Raw genomic sequence first — 22942 nt, 5'->3', positions numbered from 1 at the left:
ACAAATATGATTTTAATAAAACAACACTTTCTATTGTACCACAGATATTATCTTACTGTACTGATTTCTATTACTGCTTCTGTGTGGGCAAATACTATTCATACATCAGCACTGATACAGTGTAACGAGATTCTGTCATAACAGACAATGGGAAGAAAATCTTGGATCATTAAGAAGCTTCCTGTTACAAAAGAACTGCGAACTAGGAAGGTGCTAAGTGAGTGCCGGTGCAGGAGTAGCAGTGAGGTCATCAATGTCCGTCCACAACATGTCCCTGAACCTCAGTCCAAACATAAGAACCCAGGATCGGTCAGGCCCATCAAAATTTTAAAGGATACTCCAGTAGCCTCAGGTTCTTAAACTATAATGGGTCCCACTACCTAATACAAGAGGACAATCAGAAGACAACTCTATTTGGAGCTGATTTTTGTAGCCACTTACTTGCCAATGGGGTCTATTTCTTATAGGATACTTCACAAATAACCTATTAGATCTTATTGATGATGTGTCCAGTGTGTACAGTGATAACAACAAAAATGATAAAGTTAATAAAAATGGAGGTGCGTATATACTGTATAGATGGAAGGATGGTGGGAACTTAAAATAATTTCCTCTGCCGGTCCATAGGAACCTCAATTTGATGCTGTAAGCACCCATATAACATTACACCCTAGAAACCCAACTGCTCCACCTAACTACTCCTCCAGTCCATATAAGCTTCTGGTTCTATTAAAAACAACTATTGGCCACCAAATTCCCATTTCATGCTTGCAAAGCATATGGGCTCTTCCTGGTGTGTTGTAATTGCTGTTCTATGCACTAAGCCAATGCGATGTCATCTCCCTGAAGCTCCCTCCCCCCTCTCACAGCAAACAATCTCACAAGCACTAAGAGAGATATACTGCAGCCACATCCCCCTCCTCCCCCACGTCTACTATTTACTATTGTACCCTAAACAGATTTTCGGGGGCTAAGGGTTTCTGAGTATTTACAGAGAGCCTTAAGGCAGGACAAGGGAAATTCCAGGCTGCTGGAAAGTGATGAAGAGGCCCCTATCCTCTAATAAGGTCTATGAAAATGTTTCATATATTCACACGTACTACTGATTTATGGAAGAAAAATAGAACCATGGAATGACTTGAGGTGTGTGTTATCCGGTTTTGTTGACATTGGAAATACTTGAATAATTATTGGTACCAGAAAAGTTGTATAGATGTCTAAAATATTTAAATACAGACCGGAAAAATGGGAAATATGGTCACTGCCTGTTAATGGCTCCCTAGCAAGAATAGCAGGCGTGTCAAATTGCCTAATTCTTTTATACACCCTAAACTTGTTAGATGTGCATGAAATACTATATTAATGCATGACTCTGAAATCCAGATGGCAACATTCAACAATGATTTGAACATAGAAAGACCTTTTTATCCCCTTGCAGTCTGCTACACAGTGCACCATGCATGTAATGGAGCGTGACCTATATTTAAATGTCATTACATTTTTTTCTGTTTATGTCACTTTCAATCAGCCAACGTTTATTTTCTACATATTCTTAAAACGCTTTCGGCTTTTGAAAAAAAAATAAAAAATCATAATTGACCTTTTTGAAAACTGGAATTAAAAAAGGTTATTTCTAAACAGGAGATCGGAAAATGAAGGAAAAAAAATCTGCAAGTTAATCAAATTAAAATTCAATGCATGCATTTTAATTAGGGCTTATCAAAGAAGCCCAGTGGTTTCCAATTGAAACAGACTGAAGTAGTTCTAGAGGAATTAGATATCACAACTCATGCCACCTAAACTATTTTGATGGAGGAAAAGCAGAATCAGTGAAAATTAATTAGCTACGATTCAAAAGAATAAGTGTATGCTAATTTAAATAATTTCTGCCTATGCAAAAACTGGAACGATCATTAAGCCTCTTCAATATTTGAGTCTCTATCACTGGATGTCTTGAATCAAGATCATGGGATATATCATTTGATACTATATCGGCAATATAATGTAGTAACTGCTTGTAAATTTTTTTTTCTTTCTTGTTTTTTTACTATACAGATGTAGCCAAGTTTATCTTGACTCTGATAACTTGCTGCAGCGTGATATCACACAACAAAAGCCGATGAAAAAGTCACGTTAAAGTTTCTTGCCACTGTGTATTTAATGCGTTAAAAGTCAAGATAAAGATGGCTACATCTGTAGGCCTTTATTTTTGTGTATATTATTTTAAAAACAAATTCAGAAAGAGGCCATACTTACTGAAACAAAGGCAAGTTCAAGCACCTGTTCCCAGCAGGATGCAGACAAGCCACATAATGCTATCTTGTTATTAGCCATAACATTTAACCTTTAACCCCTTCCCGACTGCCCACTGTCTTTTGACGGCAGGCGGTGCAGGTCTCGAGTCTTCAGTGGCTTTATTTGACGTCGCTATAGAAGAGGATAATGAGCGCTCGTGCTCTAAGCAGAAGTTATTACTAACATCTCCTGTACTTGCAGCAGCCTCCTGAATACAGCTGGGATCGGAGGAAACTCCGATCCTCGCTGTTTAACCCTCTGATCGCCACGGTCCGTGACGACATCATGAACAAAATGGACTTCCTTCTTTGACTGCATCACCCGGTCACACATTTGGGGACTGGGGAACCCTCTGCAGTCAGCCGTGGGGACTTAGAAAAGACCCCAGGGCTGTTTGTTCTGTTAACAGTATATTGTATGAGTATACAGGGGTAGGCAAATACATTCTAAGAATAAAATAAAGTTCTTAAAAGTTACGCCTTTATGTGATTTTAAAAAAAAAACAACTAAAAAAATTATAATAATATAGAAATGTCCACAAAAAACATCATTATTTAGTATAAAATATATTTTATTGCCCATACGTTACAGAAAGATTGAAAAAGGAGAGGTAGCTGAGGGCTGCGGGCATCCCTGCTCGAACGGGTGGGAACGATATCAGTATTGATCTCGCCAGTTTAACCCCTCAGATGCGGCGCTCAATAGCAAATGCCGCATCTGAGTGGTTTTGGAGAGAGGGAGGGAGCTCCCTCTCATCTCACTGGCACCCTTAGTAAGGTCGCAGGGTGTTGGTGGTTTCTATGGCACCCGGGAGGCCTAATAAAAATACAAAATGCTATATTATTAAAAAAAGAAAAAAAGTTAAAAAAGTTACACATATTTGGTATCGCTGCATCTGTAACGACCCCAAAGTTATTACATCATTTAACCCGCACGGTGAACGCCGTAAAAATAAAATAAAAAAACCATAAATAAAATTGCTGATTTCTGTGAATCCAGCCTTAAAAAAAATGTAATAAAAAGTGATCAAAAAGTTGCACCTACTTCAATGGTACCAATAAAAACTACAAGTCGTCCTGCAAAAAAAAAAGCCCCCATAAAACTGCATCGGTGGAAAAATAGAAAAGTTATGGCTCTTGAAATATGGAGACGCAAAAACAAATAATTTTGAAAAAAAAGTGTTTTTAACTGTGTAAAAGTAGTAAAGCATAAAAAAATCAGTATAAATTTGGTATCTACTTGGCACATGCTCTCCAGATGGAACGGGGGTTGGGGACCCCAGTTCTGGAGATAGGTGTGGGTCCCAGACGTGGGACCCGCACTTATTAGACATTATGCAGACAAGTTTATAATGGGAATACCCCTTTAACTCTTCAGATATTAAAGCATGTACAACAATATCTTCTCTATTCTGCATGTTGAGCGAACACGGAGAGAAGCAGGTGAGATAAAAAAAAAGTCAAGGATTTCCCATTTATTCAAATCAGCGGATTATGTTGCCTCATTACACACACCGTAGTCCCATTAGTCGACTTTACACGAGCTCCAGCTTAATGGATCACTGCCGGACAGCATGTAATATGCTTCTTCTTCACTCACCGTCAGCATTTTGTAAACAGTCCCTTGAATAATAATAGGAACGGGTGACAGGACAATTGTGATAGAAATCCGATGATCTAAATGTTTCAAATCTTTTTGATTTATTTTTAACTAAAATATTATTATATATTTTTTTGTACACATATATTAAAGGGGCAGTATTAACAGAATACTTAAATCTGGTTTTATTATACACTTTTTTTAAAAAAATTTGGTGGTGCACTTGAATCTTCTCACTAGAGGCGGCTTCTCACTAGGTGGACATTCTGAGAAACAAACCAAAGAACACCAGGGGGCGCCATAGCAAGTATGTAACAGCAATAACTAAACACAGGAGCATTAGGCCATGTTCAGACGTGGCAGAATTGTTCCGCTGCAAATGTTGGTTCAGATTCGGGGCAATTACGCAACGAATCTGCAGCAACATTTGCATATTTGACAGGTAAGTCAGACGTTGTGGATATCACAGCGGACTTGCCACAGATTTCAGTTTTTGCATTGCAAAGGCTGAAATCTGCAGTGAAATTCCGCTTCTTCTCCGCAATGTAATGAGCTGCTGCGGAGGGGAAATTCTGCACCACAGCCTGATTTCCGCACAGTTATTTTCCGCAACGTCTGAACTAAGTTTCCTAAAAATGTACAGAAAGAAATAAAAAAAAACGGCTGCTGCAGAATTCCACTGCGGACTGTCTGCAGCCGTATTCAACAGCAATTCCGCCCCGTGTGAACGTGGCCTTACTCTTCCCACCGCAGCTTTTTTTTATTTTCATTTTTTCCTCCCCAACTTCCAAAGCTATAACTTTTTTATATGTTGTCGATATAGCCCTATGAAGGTTTGATTATTGTGGGACAAGTTGTCGTTTTTTATGGCGCCATTTATTGTAACATATAATGTTTGAGGAAACGGGGAAAAAAATCTTTGTGGGGTGGAAAATGAAGAAAACAGCGATTCCTCCATTGTTTTTTGCACTTCGTTTTTACGGCGCTCACGGTGCAATTAATACAACATGTTAACTTTATTCTGCGGGTCAAAACAATTATGGTGATACCAAATGTATACTTTTTTTTTAGTATTTTACTACTTTTACAAGAAAAAAACAAGCGTTAAAAATACAATTTGTATTGTGTCGCCAATAGCCATAACTTTTTTATTTTTTAATAGACTAAGCAGAGCTTATAGTATATTTTATGGGACGAGCTGTAGTTTTGAATGGTACCATTTTGGGGTGCATGCAAGTTTTTGATCACTTTTTATTCCATTTCATGTGGGAAATGAGATGACCAGAAAACAACGATTCTGGGTTTTTTTTTTTTTACAGTGTTCACCGCGCGTGTTAAATAATATTATATTGTAATAGTTCAGACTTTTACGGACATGGCAATACCAATTATGTTTATTTAACAAATGGGAACAGGGATTTTTTATTTAACTGATTTTTACTTTATTTTAGTAGTCCCCTAAGGGACTTGAACCAGCGATTGTTGGATCGCTTACACTAATGTATTGCAGTATATCGTGTTTCTGACAGACACCTATTAAGGGCTTAATAAGAGTACAAAGATGGCAGACCTAGGGGCCTTCCATAACCTAGGGGCTGTCATAACAACCATTTGCAACCCGCGATCGCGTTGTGGGTGGCCAATGGGCTATCCGAGGGGGTCGCCACCCTCTTTCGAGTGCTTTAGATGCCATGGTCATTATTGCTCGCGGCATATAAGTGGTTGAATGAGCAGGATCGCGTTCGAGCGTGATCACGCTTGTTACAGTAAAGTGTCGGGGCGGGCTGGGCCCCTGATCCCTCTCCAATACTTTCCCTACCCGGCTAAGACGGAAGTATACGTCATGAGTCGGGAAGGGGTTAAAATTAGTCCAGTTCTAAAATTATTATGTATTATGTGATCTAACAGAGAAATTTAATATTTTAATTGTGGGGGCATTATCTTAAAAATATGGCACCTAAAAGTTGGGCATTTTTGTAGATTTTTTTTTAGGTGGTTTAAATGTAGAAAAAAAAAATTGTTAAATCTGTGTAATACGGGACATGACACAATTATTTTACAGTGGTTTTTGTACAGATCCGAAGAAAAAAGTCTCTGCCTACAGTAGGGTCCATAGACGTTAATGGGTGCCGTATTATGGCTCCCCTACACCTCGGAGATTATACCGAGCCCTTATATAGCTGGGTGCATGAGGCCTTATAATATTTTTAAAGAATGCCATTGATTTATTATGGGGCAGGGCTGTTTTATCACGACAATAATGAAATACACCTTGTTGAAAAAATAAAAATGTAACAAAATCAAAAGTGATTGCTCATTTTAATCAACTGATTTGATGAAACTATTAGAAGAAAAAAAATCCTTTTTCATTGTATTACGAAACGACGGCTTAATCTGTAAATTCTAATGCTGCACATAATAATAATAGTGATCAACATTCTCGGCTCCTCTGCCTCGTACTTTTGATTACACATCTTGATGGTTAAAATCTAATTATCTCGTTCTGGGTAGGACTTGTCTGAATCACCAAAAGTATAGAGAAAAAAAGTTTTACACTGGAGCTCGGCGCCGTAATTAGTCTTCACGCATGTGTTAAATATTCTTTCATGCTCTTCCAACCGGAAAAAAATAGAAAGATTCCTAATGATTCCAAATCAACAAAACAATAACGCTGAAGGGAATTCTCGATAATGAAACATAATTAAAATATTTTTTTTCTTTTTTATTCATCTAATGCTGGCAAAGCCTCGTCTTGTTCTTTCATGTCACTTTCGACTAATGTTATTATATCTTGAACAATGGTGTTTAATCAGTTTGAACAGGTGTCACTTTCTATGACAGTAATTTGTCAATTTCTTACAGATAATTGTAAAACCAAAGTATGATCGGAATTATATCGTTTATGTAAAGAGGACTATTGAAGCTCGTCAATTTTTTTTTATTGAAGAAATTAAAAACCTACATATCATTAGAATATTTTTATTTTTAGACTATTAACTCCTTAAAGGTTTTTTTTTCACCATTATTTATCACCTATCCACATAAATATCTGATCGGTGTGGGTCCGACCACTGGGACCCCCACCGATCAAGAGGAAGCCCCATAAGATTGGAGGGGTAGTGTGAATGCTCGGCCACCACTACATTCATTTCTATGGGGCTGCCGAAGGAAGCACTTAATTGCCCATTGCAATTAATGGAGCGGTGGCCAATAATGCTCAATTTCCATGGGGCTCCCTGGAACGGCAAGGTATGCCCGTTCTTGTGACCACCGCTCCATTCATTTCTATAGGGCTGCCGAGCGCAATCTTTAAAAGCTCCATAGATATATGCGTATGAACGGCCAGGTACATAAGCCTGTTCTTGTGATCGTTGGAGGTCCCAGCGGTCGGACCCCCACTGATCAGATATTTATCACCTATCCTGTGGATAGGTGATAAATAATGATTATGGGAAAACTCCTTTAAGATTGCAGCCAATTTTGATCTTGAGGACATAGGGGATTTTTGAGTTTTGCCTCACTGCGTTCCGATAACTAGAACTTTTTTTAAGTTTCAATTTACAGCCTTTGATTTACAGAAATTAGGGCAGCATATCACTACTATCAATAGCGATAGGCTCAGCCCCCCTACTAAGCGGGGGGACTGGAGCCATCTTGCTAATATGCACAAATAGCATAAACTTGGTGCTCTCAGTAAGTGAACTAAATGAAAGATTATGTACACCTTGAAAGACTTTTTTTTATTTTTTTACTAAAACAGTACATTAGAGTGTTTTGTGCAAATTGTTTTTATAAAAAAATATTCTTATTTTTTGAGATACAGCTTCTATGTATCCTGGATACATAGAATATGTATCCTGCGCTGACATCTGAATCCGTCAGCTCAGCGGGATTGACGGCTTTGGCGACAGCAGGTTCATAACTTAGATGTGATCAGAGACACACAGGGCCCGCTGTCACCGAAGACGTCAGTCCCACTGATCTGACGGATTCAGGCTTCAGCGCACAATACAAGCTTCTATGTATCCAGGATACATAGAAGCTTTATCTCAAAAAGTAAAATTAATTTTTAATAAAAACAAATGACAATGTTGCACAAAATTTTACGTTTATACGTAATAACGCTAAAATAAATATAAATATTTTATTAACGAAACATTAACCCTTATCAATAATTCCCACACTACCAAAAGGGATATTGACAACATATAAAGCAGCGAAAAATACTGTGACACGACTGGTTACTAAATAATACTGGGGGGGGGGGGGGAGACATCCAGCCCTATTGTCTCATGGGTAGCAAATAATAAGCAGACATGACATATATCCTACTGGTTGATATTTTGACTGTAACAAAAAAATGTATCTTAAATTTCAATAATAAAAGTTGGACTATTTTATTACATCTACGTTTCTCCAACTTGTTATCCCTTTTACCCTGCACATAAAGATAGGTTTATAATTGGTGGAGCACAGCCGATGAAATAGTTCTTCAACATCCCCGCAGTAAATATTTTTTCTTATTGTGTTATTTATTAGCACCATTTGGGGTATATATCTTTGAATTTAACTTTTATACAATTATGAATTCCGCCATTGTTGTGTGCGCTTTTTTATGTTGTTTGTATAAATAATGGGTTAACTTTATTCTGTGTGTCGTTATGTTTATGAGGATATAAAATATGAAAAGTTCTATTATGTTACGATCACTTTTCTTCAATAAACACAATTTTTCTGGCAAAAAAATAGTTCATACGTTATTTTATTTGTCTTTTTAAAAAAAACAAAAAAACTTTATTAAACAAACCATATTCCTTTTAGGGCAAAGCCACACGTGGCGGAATTCCTCTTGAATTCCGCAGCAGACACTCCGCAGCGTTAATCTGCAGCGGAGCCGTTTGTCCATTGACTTCCACTTTTATTTAGCAGTGTTCGTTTAGACGATGCGTAAAATTCCGCTGCGGAGCATAGGCTGCGGAGCGGAATTTGGTGTCCGCAGCATGCAAGAGATGTTGCGGAGTTGTGGCGGACTGGTTGCGGACTCATGGCGGAATTTCTCCATTGACTTCAATGGAGATTCTAAATTCCGCAATGAAGTCCGCAGCTGTCATGCACATGTTATGTGTGCTGCGGATGCGTCTTGCTCTTTTGACATGACATTTCTTCATTCTGGCTGGACCTCTGTATTTCTAGGCATACAGCGAGACTGAGGAAGTCAATGGGGCTCCCGTAATTATGGGAGCGTTGCTAGGAGACGTCAGTAAATAGTCACTGTCCAGGGTGCTGAAAGAGTTAAGCGATCGGCAGTAACTGTTTCTGCACCCTGGACAGTGACTACCGATCCCAATATACAGCAACCTGTAAAAAAAAAGTTCATACTTACCGAGAACTCCCAACTTCTGTCTCCAGTCCGGCTTCCCGGGATGACGTTTCAGTCTAAGTGACGGCTGCAGCCAATCACAGGCCAAGCACAGGCTGCAGCGGTCACATGGACTGCCGCGTCATCCAGGGAGGTCGGGCTGGATGCCGAAAGAGGGATGCGTCACCAAGAAGATGTATGAAATTCGTTTACTTTCACTAGGGAAAGTGCTGGCCCTTCTCTCTATCCTGCACTGATAGAGAGAAGGGAAGCACTTTTCCTGCAGTCCGCAGCAGCTAGTCCGCATCAATTTACTGCACATTTTGGGCAGATCCGCCGCAGAATCTGCAACGCAGATTCTGTGCGGCATTGATGCGGACAGTTGCGGAGGAAATCCGCCACGTGTGGCCATGCCCTTACAGAAAAAAAAGTTTCACAAAGGGTTATTATAAATTGATTGTATGTCATTGTGATATTTAGTAACCTCATCTGTAGAATTTAATTTCTATTAAGTGTATGTTCACACCGAGTTTTTTGCAGGCAGAAAATTCTGCCTCAAAATTCAGTTTTGAATTTTGAGGCAGATTTTGATCTGCCTGCACGCCGTTTGCCGCATTTTTCATGCCATTTTTCGCTCACGCTCATTGAGCGCCACGGGCAAAAATGCAGTGAAATACGCTTTCTCTGCCTCCCATTGATGTCAATGGGAGGTTAGAGACATAAACACCTGAAGATAGGGCATGTTGCTTCTTCGTGCCGCTAGCATTTTTTTCCACTCGCGGAAAAAAAACTTCTCCGCCTTCCATTGAAATTAATGGGAGGCATTTTCGGATGTTTTTTGGCGCGTTTTCCGACGCGGTTTCCGCGTCAAAAAGTGTCTAAAAAAAACTCTCTGTGAACTGGGACTAAGACTTACATTTTAGACTAACTATAATATTTTTGGAAAAGTGGTTAATTTGTCTCATGTTAACTAGTTGTTGCATCAGGACAAGTATACTTGTCCTGCTAATCACGTGGGCATAGCAAGTACACGAGTGCAATGAGTGGCGCAACGACTGTGATAGATAGCCATAGCCCTGCTCTAAAAGCGGAGATTAGATGATCTGCTGTTAACCCTCTGAATGCAGAGAACAATGCTGATCGTGACATCTAAAGATGGAAGAGTAAGGGGAACCCCCTTTTGATCGCATCACAGGGAGGAATCCCTATGATGCAATTGAGGCCCATACCTTATATAGACAGACATCGCAGGGTACATTAAAGGAACCCAGGGCAGTCTGATTATATTTCCTGTTGTTAGGGAGTACGTACGTATTCCCTAACAACTGCCTGTGTTTTGTTAGTACACAGACTAATGTACAGTACTGGCATTTAGGTATATGCTAGCACATTATAGTTAAAAAAATAAAAATTTAAAAATCCCCTAGGGGATAATAAAGAAAGCAATGTGAAATATAAAATAGTAAGAAAATAGACACAATGTAATTTTTTTCCCCAATACTTAAACCTTAATAAATATAAGTCTCAAAACACAAAATAATATACATATATTTGGTATTTTCATTACCGTAACAATCTGCATGATATTTTTAGCATCATTTATGATGATCGGTGTATGTAGGAAAAACAAAAGTAAAAACTGCAGTGGAAATGTTTTTTTTTCTGCATTTTTGCCATAATAAAAATTTATATAAATTAATCGCCAATGTTTATGCACCAAAAAATGGCACCAACATAAAGTACAACTCGTCCTGCAAAAAACAATGCTTCATACCGCTACATCGAACAATAAAATGAAAACGTTTTTAATGCCGGGATGCAAGGAGGAAAAATAAAAAAATATTCTGGTCCGCAAGGACAAAGGGGTTAACAAAAAGAGTGCTGTTCTGAAAATGGATTATTTTGAAAGAATTTTTTAGTTTAATGTTGAATTTTTTTATTTGCTAAAAGAGAATGAAGTGCCCAGAACAGAGAAAACAAAAATAACATAAAATTCAATCTACAAAATAACTTTGATTTATAAAATAACCTTCTAGAACTATAATCATAGTGAATGACTGATCTTATGTTCCTGTCTTTCCCAAACTAATGGTTCCACTTTCCATATTAATTACCATTTACCATATCTGTAATTAAAAGAAATCATTTCATTTTATTTAACACTTGCAGAATTACCCGGCTTCGCACGGGTCTATTTCGTTTACGGTTTGTGTTTATGGTTAAAAACTTTGTTTGCTACTGATATGAAGCCGACATAAAGTAAACCTTTTACTACCAAATACAACATTTTGTATTCTAAAAGATTATTTATTCATTCGGATCTCCGCTCAGCACAAATTGCATCCAGCAGGTTGATGTATTCCGTTGTGCCTGATGCGTTGCGATATAAATTAGTCTTTCGGATTCAACCTCGGCATAAACGTCGACTAACACTTGGTGCGTCAAGTCACCAAAGGCCAATTTGTTATGCCAAGATCACTGCTGCAAACCATCATCATGGAGGCATAGAAGTCCATGCACGATACCGTCTTATCCTGTCATAGTACCCCATTTATTATCCGAGGAATGTAAAAGTGATAGCCATCCTGGCCATTCCAGAAAAACAATGGATACTGCAGTGCATCATAAGACCTGTGAAATTAATTTATCCTTTGCAGCACATTGTCTCTCTTTCCTGGATCCATCACGTTTTCCACATCCAAATTACGTCATCTGGAAGGCATTGTTGTAGACCCGGATATGTTTCAGAAAGTGCGTGGAGGAACCATCGAGCAAAGTTGTGAGCTTTTCTGGTGGAACAGGCAAATCGGGTATTCTGACCTTTGCACCAGAGCAGCACATTCCTGGTCGTTCACCTTCGTACTTAAGTGCAATACAGTGTAGGGATGTCACGATACCAGAATTTGGACTTCGATACCGATACTTCGTTTAGTATTGCGATTTCGATACCAATTCGATACTTTGACAACAGTAATAAAAAAAATAGTTCTTCCATTTTGTGATGTGAGGCGCGAGGTGTGATGATGAATTTAACCTCCACGTGCCGCACATTCATAGTAATTAACCACATCATGTTTCTCAGTCATAATGGGTTAATATGTAAGGTACATGATGGGGTTAATTACTATTAATGTGAGGCACATGGAGGTTAAATTCATCGCACCTTGTGCCCCACAATAAGTGATAGAAAGCAGTTTTTATTTTATTTTTTTACAGCGTACACATCATAAATGATGCAAAAAAATTGTTGTGCAGGTTATTACGGCCGCGCCAATACCGAATATGTGAATATTTTATGTATTGAGATTTATTTTAATGTTTATTGTCAAAAATGTGTATGTGTATTTTTTTTACATTTTAACATTACTTTATGTTTTTACTTTATTTTTTAAACTTTCATGTACTGGCATATATCTATATACTGATAGTACACAGGCATATATCTATATTACAGTACATTAACCTGTGTACTGATAGTACACAGGCAGTTAGGACATACCTAAATATGCCCTAAGACCAGGAAATATGGTAGGACAGCCCTGGGGTCCTTCAATGGACCCTGGGCTGTCTGCCCATATATGGTATGTCCCTCAATCGTGTCACAGGAATTCCCTGTGACGCGATCCAAGGGGCATCCCCCCTTCTCATTTTCCCCTGAATGCTGCAGTCCGCTGTGATTGCAGCATTCACGGGAATAACGGCGGAGATGAGAGGTTTCTCTGATCTCCGCCAGCGGGGCTGTGGCTGTGTAATACAGTCATTGCCCCGTTCCTGACAGGAAGTACGCGCGCGGTCAGCATGAGGTGATGCGGCCGGCGCTGCACTAATGAGCGGCGGTTCAGGCACTGAACACAGAACATAGGGGTGTTTTGTAGTGCGCCCGCCATGTTCTCTCTTCATTGCCGCCGCTCATTAGTGCAGTACCGGACGCATCGCATCATCCTGACGGCACGCACACTTGTTATCAGGACTCAGGAGCGCGGCATACATTCATGTGTTACTATACTGAGCTGTGCGGCCGCACGGCTCAGTATCGAAATACATGAAATAACGGTATCGAACGGTTTGGGGATGCAGAGTATCGAAACAGTATAAAAGTTTTGATGCATCGTGCATCCCTAATAAAGTGTTTGCATTGTTTCTCCATTCGGCCATTTAGAAGCAACGGTGCTTGACCACATTGGGATTTTGAATTGTAATGGAAAGCAGCATAGTTTCAGTAGCTCGCTGTTGGCGGGACGTATCTCAGCCTGGAGACGGGCTTGGGACTGTTGAGAGGTTTCAGCATATCGAGCAGCAGCCATGCGCTTTGCTGCAGGAGTCTTTCGTCCAAGTCCTTTTTGGAGGCATGAATGGTATAAAAGGGTTTCTATTTATGAGAATGCTGAAATCCAGTATAGGTACAGTCCACGGCAAGTAAAGAAAGATGGCTGAGTTGTTATGGGAACCTGGTGTAAAACATTGTGTATGTCAGTGAGACTAAGAATGAAGAACCTGCGAGCTTCTATTGGCTAATATGGGTCATCTGATGTGATATGGAGGAGGACCCTTGATGTGGTAGCAATTGGTGTCATATTTGACATTTTTAATGAATATGTTGAATGGTAGGTCCTAGAGAGCTGAAAACCGGTGTTAACGCTTTAATTACCAGCCTATTTTAAACCTTAATGACCGAGCTATTTTTTACGTTTTTTCCATCGTCGCATTCCAAGAGCTATAACTTTTTTATTTTTGCATCGACATAGCTGTATAAGGTCCTGTTTTTTGCGAGACAAGCTGTATTTTTTAATAGCACCATTTTGGGGTACATATAATTTGTTGATTAACTTTTATTAACTTTTATTTGAGGGGGAATAGTAAAAAAAACAGAAGTTTTGCCACTCTTTTTTGCATCCCAAATCTACACCGTTTACCGTGTGGTATAAATAACACAATAACATTATTGAGCGGGTTATTACGATTGCAACGATACCAAATTTGTAAAGACTTTGTATGTTTTACTACTTTTACACAGTAAAAACGCTTTTTTTTCAAAATTATTTGTTTTTGTCTCCATATTTGAAGAGCCATAAGTTTTTTATTTTTCCGCCGATGCGGTTGTATGAGAGCTTTTTTTTTTGCAGGACGACTTGTAGTTTTTATTGGTACAATTTTGGAGTAGATGCGACTTTTTTTTTATAACCGTTTATCACAGTTTATTTAAGGCAGGATTCCCAGAAAACATTATTTTTTACGGCGTTCACCGTGCGGGTTAAATAATGTAATAGCTTTATAGTCGGGGTCGTTACGGATGCGGCGATACCAAATATGTGTAACTTTTTTTACTTTATTTTTATTTATTTTTAATAATAAAGCCTCTCTATTAAAAAAAATTTTACTTTTTTTTACTAGTCCCACTAGGGGACTTTAATATGCGATCCTCCGATCACATTTATAATACACTGCAATACAGAAGTATTTCAGTGTATTACTGCCTAGTCCGTTTAAAAGACAGACATCTGCTAGGCCATGCCTCTTCTGCTCAGATAAAAACAACTTTACTATAAAAGCGAATGTCTGTATTTGCTTTTATAGTATTGGATCGTGATCATGTGATAATGGCTGATAACAGAGAACAACAGCAAGGTGGGGACATTTACGAAAACCTTCCTGAACACCCGATGTACCTATGTGCCAAATTTGGGGTCAAATGGTTCAGGCGTTTGGATGCCTATAGATGATGACAAACAGGTATTGGCTTATATAATATAGAATAGTAGAGTTCCCCGGCTTCACACGGGTCCGTTTGTTGTTTCTATGTCTGGTTAAAAACTCCATTTGGCAGGACTAGTCTGAAAGGGGTTAAATTTATGAGAATGCTGACATCCACGGGTTTGGTTCTGTTGAGAGAGTTCAGCAGCTCGGGCAGCAGCCACGCGCTTCGCCACAGGAGTCTTTCGTCTAAGTGCAGGGTTCATTTTTGGAGGCAGGACTGGTATGAAAGGGTTTAAATTTATGAGAATGCTGAAATCCAGTATATGAACAGTTTGTTTACGAGTAACACATCGAGTAAAGAAAAATGGCTGGGTTGTTATGGAAACCTGGTATAAAATTCTGTGTATGTGAGTGAGGCTAAGAATGAAGGACCTGCAAGCTTGTATTGCTTAATATGGGTCATGAGATATGGAGGAAGGTCCTTGATGTGGAAGCCAGTGGTGTCATATTTTTTTTGTAAATATGTCGAGAACGGTAGGTAATAGAGGGCTGAAACCCAGCCTAAACCTTCGGAAGCATGTGATTTACTTATTTGCCAAATTTGGTGCAGATAGGTCCAGTTGTTTGGCCGTGCATAAAGAATATGCAGCAGACATCAGACAACAGACAACGGACATCAGAAATTCATATATATATATATATATATATATATATATATATATATATATAGATATAGAGAGAGAGAGAGAGAGAAAGAGAGAGAGAGAGAGAGAGATGGGCCAGTAATAATCTAACACTGAAGTGCATTTATGATAGGTTAATAAATATAATAAAAGGAAAAATAAAGGAAAAATACTAATAAATGTATTAAAGGGAAAAATACATGTGACAAGCACTGTGACACGAGTCTACTTAGGGTAAATATATTTGAAAATAGTTTTCTACATAGAACATTTAGTGCAAATTCAGTTATAATAATGTAGGACAATGGGATCCCATTCATGAGGCAAATCCAAATTTAAAGAAGTTGTTCTATCAGAACGACCCTTCTCCATTCACCCTATTAGGGACCCCCTCTAATAAACAGAGCGGAGAGCCGCTAACAAGCAGTGGTGTCTGCTCTGGCGGATTAGAGCTGACCATGGGAATAGTCACCCTGTAATACTATATTTTCTCCGTAGTGTTCACTGCAGGGGAAATGGGCAGTTGGTCAAATCATTCCCATGCAAAATCAGCTATTTCCCGATTGTCTCGGCAATTGGACCTGTAGTAATCAGCTATTCACATGATGGCTCTCGGTTTTGAGAAATTGTTTGCATGTAGTGGGATCTTCTTTCAGGGAAGACAGAAAAGGCCCCAATTTGGTGGCGTGTCCAAGATTTAGATCTAGAATTTTCTTAAGATGTCAAAATATTAACATAATTCAGCGGGAACACTTCCACATAGACCACTGCCATTTGCTTCTAGCGGAGAATATTGTTGTAATACGGAGCGCTATGGTACTAGAACGTGGTACCAAGCGCCAGGGACTATGTGCATGAGTCCTACTAGGAATAAGATGTATGACTATAACATAAGTATGCGCCACCTGAAGGTACTACAAGCAAATTAAAGAAAGTCAATATTCCAAAAGACACTGACCACAGTCATCTTACATCACGGTCTCAAGACCCCTTTGCTGGTAGACAAAAGGATCTCCAATATTTGGATGTGTTTTTTTTTTATCTGGTAAAAGATTATTTTAACTCTTAACTGTAAAACTCATAATACTAATAGTTGTGCTGTCCACTTGTAACATACCTGAGACCAAAGCCATCTCGAAATCTTTAATCCAGTCAAAATGTAACCCAATAAAATAGGTAACGTGGTACAACATTCTGCCACCACTCACAACAGCTAACGAGACTAGCGCTGCCATGACACCTATACTTTTTACTTTTACTGTAAGAACTTGTAGAGTTTAGATACATAATGCATCAAAAATAAGGATGCCAAATGAATTACCCCATAATCTTTATGGAAACACTTGAGAAATCCTACACACATCTTCAAGAACTTACCCTCGCACTCTGCCCCGCAATCAGCTGATCATCTTCTGTCTGTACACTTGTTCGGCTTCTGACGTCATAATCTTCTTGTTCAAAGTCAGAATCATCTTCTAATTCTTCAGGCGTCTTTAAAAAAGAAAAAAAAAATGATATTGGTGCTAAACATTCTCCTTACTTAAGAGTTTTCACTATGTATCAACTACCCAGCGTATTATATGCCAAACGACCAGCATAGTACTAAAGTGGTGGTCCTCTAAGGACATAAGGTAATTGAAAATTTGGCGCAGAATATTCTGCTCTCGATCGGGGGTGGTCTCCTTAAAATGGTGACCATTTGGAGAGGTTTTACTGTATAGATCTATAGGTATGTGGGATCTAACTTCGGCCTAAAAATATGAATGAATAGTAATGTAATTATGCCATAGATGATGATGTTTGTGAACTCACACTCGAGAGAGACTCAAGAGTCCTTGACCACCAGCTTGTATAATCACGAAACACATGAAGACTTACCCTTATCATGAGAACAGCTTTCCTAATGTCCCTTACACCATCGTAAACTAGTCGAGATGCATCAATAAACTCATTCTCTTCAAATGATTGGGGGATATTTGTGCTCAATGCTTCAATGGCAACTTCCACTTGTTCAGCAAAACGAGGCATAACTTTAAAAAAAAAGAAGACAATGGAAAAGTCTTAGGTTGAATATAGCACCAGACCTTTATTAGACACTCTCATGCCCCACAGACTCTCGAGACTTGGATAAACACTGCTACTAGTCATGGTCTTATGTTCCTTATAGTATATTTTTTGATAGAATGAGGAAAACATGATAGGTTGAAGTAGGGCCTGATAGAATTATGAACTTCCATACGTCAGCTTGGCTCAGAAACAAAAGACTAATCTCACATTTTATGACATGAAGCTTTGAGAGTAGGATGCCGGCTCTAGGACACCAAATAGAATGTACACTAAACAACATGGCCCAAGGAAATTCTTAAAATGAAGGAAACTTTCGAACAAAGTCACTTTGATACAAAACTTGAGTCCTGAGACTTAGGAACCGATTTTCAGAACACATTTAATGGATCTAATCCAATGATCATTATGTTACTTGTCGAAATATCATTTTTTTCTTTGTAGATAATTAGGTAAAAGTGAAGACAACATATTATAATTATTAGTTTTGATTGGGAAGTATACACTATATGGCCTAAAGTATGTGGACATTTGATAATCACACCTATAGGTGCTTGTTGGACATCCCATTCTAAAACTATGGGCGTAGATATGGAATTGGGCCCCTTTTGAGGCTATAACCACCTCTATTCTTCTGGAAAGGCTTTGATCAGTTTACAGATGGCACTACGCATTCCGGAATGTTGCGTTCTCCTGTCATCCACCAAATCCACATTCTTCCATCAGACTGTCAGATATTGAGACGTGATAAATCACTCCAGAGAACACGCTGCTCCGGAGTCCAGTGGTAGTGTGCATTACACCGCTACAGTAGACACTTGGCATTGTGCATGATGATCTTAGGCTGGTGTGCAGCTGCTAGACAATGGAAACCCATGCCAAGAAGCTCCCGGGCACAGGTCTTGTGCTGGTGTCACTTCCAGAGGCAGTTAGGAACTCTCTAATCAGTGATACAACAGTGGAAAGGATGTCGACACTTGACCATTGCACCTATATGAGCTTGTTGGACATCCCATTCCAAAAACATAGGCGTTATTATGAAGTTGGGTACCCTTTCAGGCAGTAACAGTCTCCACTCTTCTGGAAAAAGGCTTTACACAAATGTTACAGTAGGTTACTATGAATTCCGGTAGGTATCATTCTCCTGGCATCTGCCAAACCCACATCATTTTGCCAGATAATGGAACATGATTCATTACTACAGAGAACACATTTCCACTGCTCCGGAGTCCAGTGGTGGCATGCTTTACATCCCTCCAGCCGATGATTGGCATTGTGCATGATGATCTCAGCCTTGTGTGCAGCTGCTCAATCATGGAAACCCATTTCATGAAGCTCCCAACGCACAGTTCTTGTGCTAATGTAATTTCCAGAGGCAGTTTGGATCTCTGTAGTGAGTTATACAACATGGGTTAAGAGATTCTTACGTGCCATGTGTTTCTGCACTGGGCAGCCTCGCTCTGTGAGTTTGCGTGGTCTACCTCTTCGCGGCTGAGCAGTTGTTACTTCTAGACACTTCCACTTCGTAATAATAGCACTTACAGGGGACTGGGGCAGATTTAGCGATCAATGATTTAATTTGTGGCAAAGTGGGCATCCTATGACAGTGCCACGTGTAAAGCTACTGAGCTCTTCAGTACAACCCATACTACTAGCAATGATTGTCTATGAAGATTGAAGAAAACTGTGAAAAAATGCTCCTTGCATCGGGCGCTCTGGTGTGAATTGTTCACCGATTCCACTGGCATAGACCGAATCTTAACTTTACGGTTCGGACATTGATGTGTGTCTATGAAAATTGACAGGCTGTGTGCTTGATTTTATGCTCATGTTTGCAATATGTGAGGCTCAAACACCTGAACTAAATCATTAGGAGGGGTGTCCACATACTTTTGACCATATAGTGTATATACACAACCAATCTGGACAACTCCTTTCTAAATGTGGATCTTCTGCCAAACACACATGGATCTGGAACCTGAAACCCCTGATGACTAGCTGTTAATTCCAGATGAAGCTGTGGATGGACGCACATTTTTCCTTCAACTGTGGATACTCCTCAAAAAATGATTGAGTTCTCCGCTAAGTCCTCCAAAGTGGTTGCCACGCTCTGGATAATAGAAGGAGGTATCAAATGGAGGCTCTCGCTATGTCTTTCCATAGTAGGACAGATGGACGGAGGATGTCCTGATGGGACAATGACTATAATCTATGATTAAAACCAAAAAGTTTAGTTTTTGGAAATGGAGCGGTATCTATTAGTCTGCTTCTAAACAAATGGGTCATGGTGTGATATATAAGGCTCCTAATAAAAAAAAAATCTTTTGGAGATTTCTATCTTTTTTTTTTTTACTGGGGGCATGAAGTTGCTCCATACAGTCTAGACTTCTGATATCTTTAACAGTGACAGATCTATGGTGACAGATGTCCCTGTTAGGCACCTGTCACATTTACGTTTAGCATATGTCAATAGCTTTTTCCAAATGTATACGTCAAACATAGGCAGATTCCTAAGAAGCATGGGGGACTCAGAGGTATGGGGGAGGGGGCGCTGTCTAGTTCTTATTCCTTCAGTACCGTAGTTTCATTATTCTTTTTTACATTTTGCACTTTTTATATATTCTTCCATAAAACATACCTTATTGGCATTAATACCCATCAAGGGAGCTATAAATGTAACGTTATGTGATGCCTAGAGCAGATTTTAACCCTTGAATGCCTTTTTTCTCCAAAAACTAAAAATAACCATAATTACATGCCATGGGCATCTGTTTTGTGTCCCCTATGGATTTATGTGTTATTAACTATAAATGCAGGATTGTCAACTGAAAGAAAAATCAACGTCCATTCTTATGAACCAAACGCCGTTCCACAGAAAAGCTGCCATTCGCATAAATAAAAGCGTTCCATTCCCTGACCAGAAGTTCACCTCTTTAACCCTTTCCAACTGCGGCTATTTTTCGGATTTTCAATTTCATTTTTTCCTCCCCACCTTCCAAAAGCCATAACTTTTTATTTTTCCATCAATACTGACATATGACAGCTTGTTTTGTGCGGGACGAGTTGTAGATTTTCACTGTACCATTTATTGTACCATATAATGTAGTGGGAAACTGGAAAAATATATGGGGTGGTATAGGAAAAAAACTGTGATACCTCAATCTTTTTTGTTTTTACATTCAACAGTTGCTCTCTATGTCCTGTACTGTACACATGTCCGGCATGATATGGGAAAGGCACTAAACCAACATTGCAAGGGAACAGCGCCGATTCAAGGGTTGATTTTTGAGTTTTTTCACCTGCCCAAGGTGTTATTCTCACAATACCACTATCCTACTAAGAACCGGTCTAAGTTTTTGGTCTCCGGCACAACACGTGGCTTGCAGTTCTCTGATGATTAACTATAAACTCAAAGTCTACATCTTCAGGGGTGCTGTGCTCCTAGCACGACATCACCAGATGAGTATACTTATCACTACATCACCTGTTTCACACCTTACGTAGGTAATGCCCTATGGTTGTGCCGGTCTGTATTCCCTTTTTCTTTCAGTGAAACTTTCTTGATTTTACGGCGTTCACCGTGCAATAAAAACGGCATGTTAACTTTATTCTGCGATTACGGTGATACCAAATTTATATAAATTATATAAATATAATTTATGCATATATTTTATATACGGTGATACCAATTTTTTTTGCTTTACTACTTTTACAAGGAAAGAACTGTAAGGGCATGACCAGACGTGGCGTGTTTATGCCACCACTGTCCGCATCAATGCAACACAGAATCTGTGTTGCAGATTCTGTTGCAGATCTGCCCAAAATGGGCATTAAATTGATGCGGATTAGCCATTGTGTCTTCAGGTGAAAGTGCTTCCCTTCTCTCTATCAGTGCAGGATAGAGAGAAGGGACAGCACTTTCCCTAGTAAAAGTAAAAGAAATTCATACTTACCGGCCGTTGTCTTGGTGACGCGTCCCTCTTTCGGCATCCAGCCCGACCTCCCTGGATGACGCGGCAGTCCATGTGACCGCTGCAGCCTGTGATTGGCCTGTGATTGGCTGCAGCCGTCACTTGGACTGAAACGTTATCCCGGGAGGCCAGACTGGAGACAGAAGCAGGGAGTTCTCGGTAAGTATGAACTTCTATTTTTTTACACGTTGATCTATATTGTGATCGGTAGTCACTGTCCAGGGTGCTGAAACAGTTACTGATGATCGCTTAACTCTTTCAGCACCCTGGACAGTGACTATTTACAGACGTCTCCTAGCAACGCTCCCGTCATTACGGGAGCCCCATTGACTTCCTCAGTCTGGCTGTAGACCTAGAAATACATAGGTCCAGCCAGAATGAAGAAATATCATGTTCGTAAAACCAATGCGCTCCGCAACACACATAACATCTACATAACATCTGCAGACTTTATTGCGGAATTTTGACTCTCCATTGAAGTCAATGGAGAAATTCCGCAATGAGTCCGCAACAAGTTCGCTACACGTCCGCAACAGCCAGTGTATGCTGCGGACACAAAATTCCGCACCGCAGCCTATGGTCCGCAGCAGAGTTTTCCGCAACGTGTGCACGAACCTAACTAAAAAGCTGTGGAAAGTAATGGAGAAACATGTATGCTGCGGATTTCCGCAGCGGACTGTCCGCAGCGGAATTCCCAAAACAATTCCGCCACGTCTGGTCATGCCCTTAAAAATAAATCTATCGCCATATTCTGAGAGCCAGAACTTTTTTTTTTTCAGTCGGTTGAACGGTATGAGGGCTTATTTTTTGTGGAACGAGCTGTAGTTTCTATTGGTATCATTTTGAATTCCATTTTTTGTGGGAGATAAAGTGACCAAAAAAACTGCAATCATGGCGTTTATGGTGTTAACCGTGCGGACTAAATAATGTTATATTGCAATCGTTTAGACTTTTACGGAGGCATCAATACCAGCTATGTTAAAAAAAAAAAATATTACATTGTGCTTGAGGAAAAATGATAAAAGTTTTTTTTTAACTAACTTTTTTTTTATTTATTAAAAAAAAACCTTTATTTTACTGTTTTTTATTTGTCCCTGTAGGGGACTTGAACCAGCGATTGTAGGATCGCTTGCATGATATACTGCAATACTTGTTTATTGCAGTATCTCGTGATACTAACACTCTCCTATGAAGCCCTGCCGGATAGGAGTACAAAGATGGCATTCCTGGGGGCCTTCATCAGGCCCCCAGGCTGCCATGCACCCCGCGATCGCATC

At 39.4% G+C, this 22942-nt stretch overlaps 1 protein-coding gene across 5 annotated transcripts in view; it reads right to left on the bottom strand.

Annotated features, from left to right (window-relative positions):
* Nucleotides 1-22942, bottom strand: part of CTNNA2 (catenin alpha 2) — a 1837255-nt gene that overhangs the window by 153555 nt on the left and 1660758 nt on the right. For all 5 annotated transcript variants that reach the window (XM_075855957.1, XM_075855967.1, XM_075855939.1 and 2 more), the window contains 2 exons: nt 17509-17660; nt 17008-17121 (listed from right to left, as the gene is read on the bottom strand). In XM_075855957.1, the coding sequence (XP_075712072.1) occupies nt 17008-17121; nt 17509-17660 (266 nt within the window). The remainder of the gene's footprint in view (nt 1-17007; nt 17122-17508; nt 17661-22942) is intronic.

The sequence above is a fragment of the Rhinoderma darwinii genome, chromosome 1 (genome assembly GCF_050947455.1).
Source record: "Rhinoderma darwinii isolate aRhiDar2 chromosome 1, aRhiDar2.hap1, whole genome shotgun sequence".
NCBI lineage: Eukaryota > Metazoa > Chordata > Amphibia > Anura > Rhinodermatidae > Rhinoderma > Rhinoderma darwinii.
The sequence above is the reverse complement of the archived record's forward strand: the minus strand, read 5'-3'. Positions and strand labels throughout refer to the sequence as shown.